At 42.7% G+C, this 3,105-nt stretch overlaps 1 protein-coding gene across 1 annotated transcript in view; it reads left to right on the forward strand.

Annotated features, from left to right (window-relative positions):
- BRD4 (bromodomain containing 4) overlaps positions 1-1,331 on the forward strand; it is a 51,523-nt gene extending 50,192 nt beyond the window's left edge. The window contains exons 19-20 of the mRNA XM_009996968.1: positions 1-146; positions 1,263-1,331. The exon at positions 1-146 is cut by the window's left edge and continues 74 nt beyond it. Coding sequence (XP_009995270.1) covers positions 1-146; positions 1,263-1,331 — 215 coding nt within the window. The remainder of the gene's footprint in view (positions 147-1,262) is intronic.
- The last annotated feature ends 1,774 nt before the right edge of the window (positions 1,332-3,105 follow it).

Genomic DNA, 3,105 nt, shown 5'->3' on the forward strand with positions numbered 1-3,105 from the left:
GGCGCCAGCCGCCGGGACCGGGGTCGGTGTCGGCGGCGCCGGCGCCGCAGGCCCAGAGTTCCCAGCCCCAGTCCTCCCAGTCCATGTTGGATCAGCAGCGGGAAATGGCCCGGAAGCGGGAGCAGGAGCGGAGGCGCCGGGAAGCGGTGAGTGGGGAACTGGGATGGCAGGAAAACACCCGTGGGACTGGCAAGAAATGGCCTAGGGATGCAGGAAAAGTCCTGGGGATGCAGGAAAAATCCTGGGAATGCTATAAAGTTCTTGGGAATGCTGGAAAAGTCCTGGGGATGCTGGGAAGATCTTTGAAATGCTGGGAAAAATAATGGGAATGCTGGAAAAATCATGGGGATGCTGGAAAAATTATTGGGAATGCTGGGAAATCACTGGGAATGCTATAGAAAAAAATCTCAAGAATGGCAAAAAAGCGTTAGGGATGCAGAAGAATCCGTGAGGCTGCCAAAAAAATGTCCCAGAGAAGGTCAAATATCCATAGAGAGGGTAAAAACATGCCTGGGGAAGGCAAAAAAAATACATTTGGGAATGCTGGAAAAATCCCAGGAATGAAGAACAAATTCCCAGGAATTCAAAAAAATTCTGAGATGCTAAAAATCCCTGAGGATACAAAAAACTAGCCTGGAAATACCCAAAAAAAAATCCCAAAAATACTGGAAAAAATCCCAGGAATGTTGAAAAAATCCTGGGAGTGCCAACCAAAGTCCCTGTGGCCACCAAAATAAATCCCCAGGGATGCTGAAAAAAAATCCCTGATGATTCCAGAAAATCCCAGAGGATGCTAAAAAAAAATCCCAGGAATGAAAAAAAAAAATCTGGGCATGCCAACAAAATCCTGGGAATGCCAAGAAAAAATCTTGGAAATGCCAAAAAAAAGTTCTTGGAATGCCAGAAAATCCTCAGGGATGGCAAAAAGTGCCGAGAAACACCCAAAAAATAAACCCTGGGGATGACTAAAACTTAAGGGATGCAAAAAAAAAAAATCCCTGACAATTCCAGAAAAAAATTGTGGGAATGCCAAAAATTCCTGGGAATGCCAAGAAAACATCTTGGGAATGCAAAAAAAAAGTTCTGGGAATGCCAGAAAACCTTCAGGGATGGTAAAAAATACCCAGAAACACCCAAAAAATAAACCCTGGTGTTGCCAAAAAACCCTCAGGGAAAAAAAATCGTAGGAATGCTGGAAAAAATCCCGGGAATGGCTCAGGATCCCGGGCTCAGCCTCTGACGTTCCTCTCCCTCCCCTGCAGATGGCGGCAACGATCGACATGAACTTCCAGAGCGATTTACTGGCGATATTCGAGGAAAACCTTTTCTAGCGGCTCCTCCCGCCCCGAATCTTTCAGAAAAAGGAAAAAAAAAAAAAACACACAAAAAAAACATAAAAAAGACAAAAAAATCCTTTTTTTTTTTTTTTCTCCTCCCTCTCCCGGCCAAAAAAAAAAAAAAAAATAGAAAAAAAGAAAAAAACAAAAACCAACCAAACTTGGGACTCTCCGTGAAAAGTGTTAAAAATAAACCAAGATTCTCCGGGATGGGTCTGGCGGGATTGGCGGGAGCACCTCGGCCTTACCCCCCCCACAACCCCCTCCTCGGGAATTCCCGGGGGGTTTTCCATGTTTTTATTCTTTGTTTTTTTCCCTCTTTTCACATCCCCAAAACCAACACAAACGTCCCGACCCGATCCCAGCGCCGGGCGCCTCGATCCGGATGCGGATCCGCCAGGAGCAGGTGCCCCCCCCCCCCAATTCCTCATCCTTCCCACTTCTTCCTCACTGGGTGGGACTTTTTTGGGGGGGAAGGGGTTTTCTTTGGGTTTCTTTTCCACTGATTTGGGGGTTTCCAGGTGGTGCTTCCCAAGAGGAAGCTGGGGATGGGCGGGAGAACTGGGAATCGCTGGGAAAAGGGGATGGGGGGAGGGAGGGAACTTTCCCTTCTCCCTCCATTTTTTATTGTATTCCTCAACTTTGTCCCCCCTTTTTTAATTTCCTTTTGCTTTTTTCACCCTTTTCTCCTTTTTCTTCTCCCTTTTTTCTCTTATCTCCCATTTTCTTTCCCCTTTTTTCTCTTTTTCCTTTTTTCTTTCCCCTTTTCCCTCCTTTTTTTCCTCTTACTTTCCCCCTTTTTTTCCTCCTCTTTGTTTCCTCCCATTTTCCTTTCCCAATTTTCCCTTTTTCCCTCCTTTTTTTCTCTTCCTCTTTTTTCTTCTCATTTTTCTTCTCATTTTTCTTTAATCCTTTTTCCCTTTATTATTTTCCCTCTTTTTTTTCTCCATCCTCCCCTTTTTTTTCCCCTTTAATCCTCTTTTTTCCCTTTTTTCCCTCTTCTTCATTTCACTTCTTCCTTTTTTCTTTCCTTTTTTTTTAATCCTTTTTTCTTCTTTTCCCCATTTTGTCCTTTTCCCCCCTTTTTCCCTCCATTTTTCTTCTTCTCCCTGTTTTTCTTTTTTGTTCCTTTTTTTTTCCTGTTTTCCTTCTTTTTTCATCTTTTTTTCCTCCTTTTCAATTTTTTTCCCTTTTCTGTCTTTTTTTCCCTTTTTTTCCCTTAGTTTTTCTTCTTCCCCCTCTCTGGTTTTCCTGTTTTATCCTTTTTCCCCCTTTTTTTCCTTTTTTCTCCTTTTTTCTCCTGTTTTTTTCTTTCCCTTTTTCCTTCCTTTTCTCTTCTTCTTTCCCTTTTTTCCTTCTTTCCCTTTTTTCCTTATTTTTCTCCTTTTTTCTTCTTCCCTTTTTTTCATTTTCCTTTTCCATTTCACTCCCTTTTTTCCCCCCTTCCCCCCACAGCCCAGCAACAAACCCCCAAAACCTTTTTCACAATACCCCCCAAATCCACCTCCCCAACAACCCTTCACCATTTCCTCCCTTTTCCCCAAAAAAACCCACCCAACTCCCTTTATATTTTTTTTACTCTCTTCCCCACTTTCCTTCCACCGATTTTTTTTATTAAAACCCAATTTATTTTTTTTTTCATTTTCCAAAATGGCAAAAAAAAAATCAAATCTCCCGGGTCTCTTCGGTGGGGGGAGGGGTGGAGGCCCTTCCCCCTTTCACTAATTTTATTATTATTATTAATATTATTATTATAATATTTTATCGG

This window comes from Chaetura pelagica, unplaced genomic scaffold (genome assembly GCF_000747805.2).
Source record: "Chaetura pelagica isolate M959 unplaced genomic scaffold, ChaPel_1.0 scaffold624, whole genome shotgun sequence".
Taxonomy (NCBI): Eukaryota; Metazoa; Chordata; class Aves; order Apodiformes; family Apodidae; genus Chaetura; species Chaetura pelagica.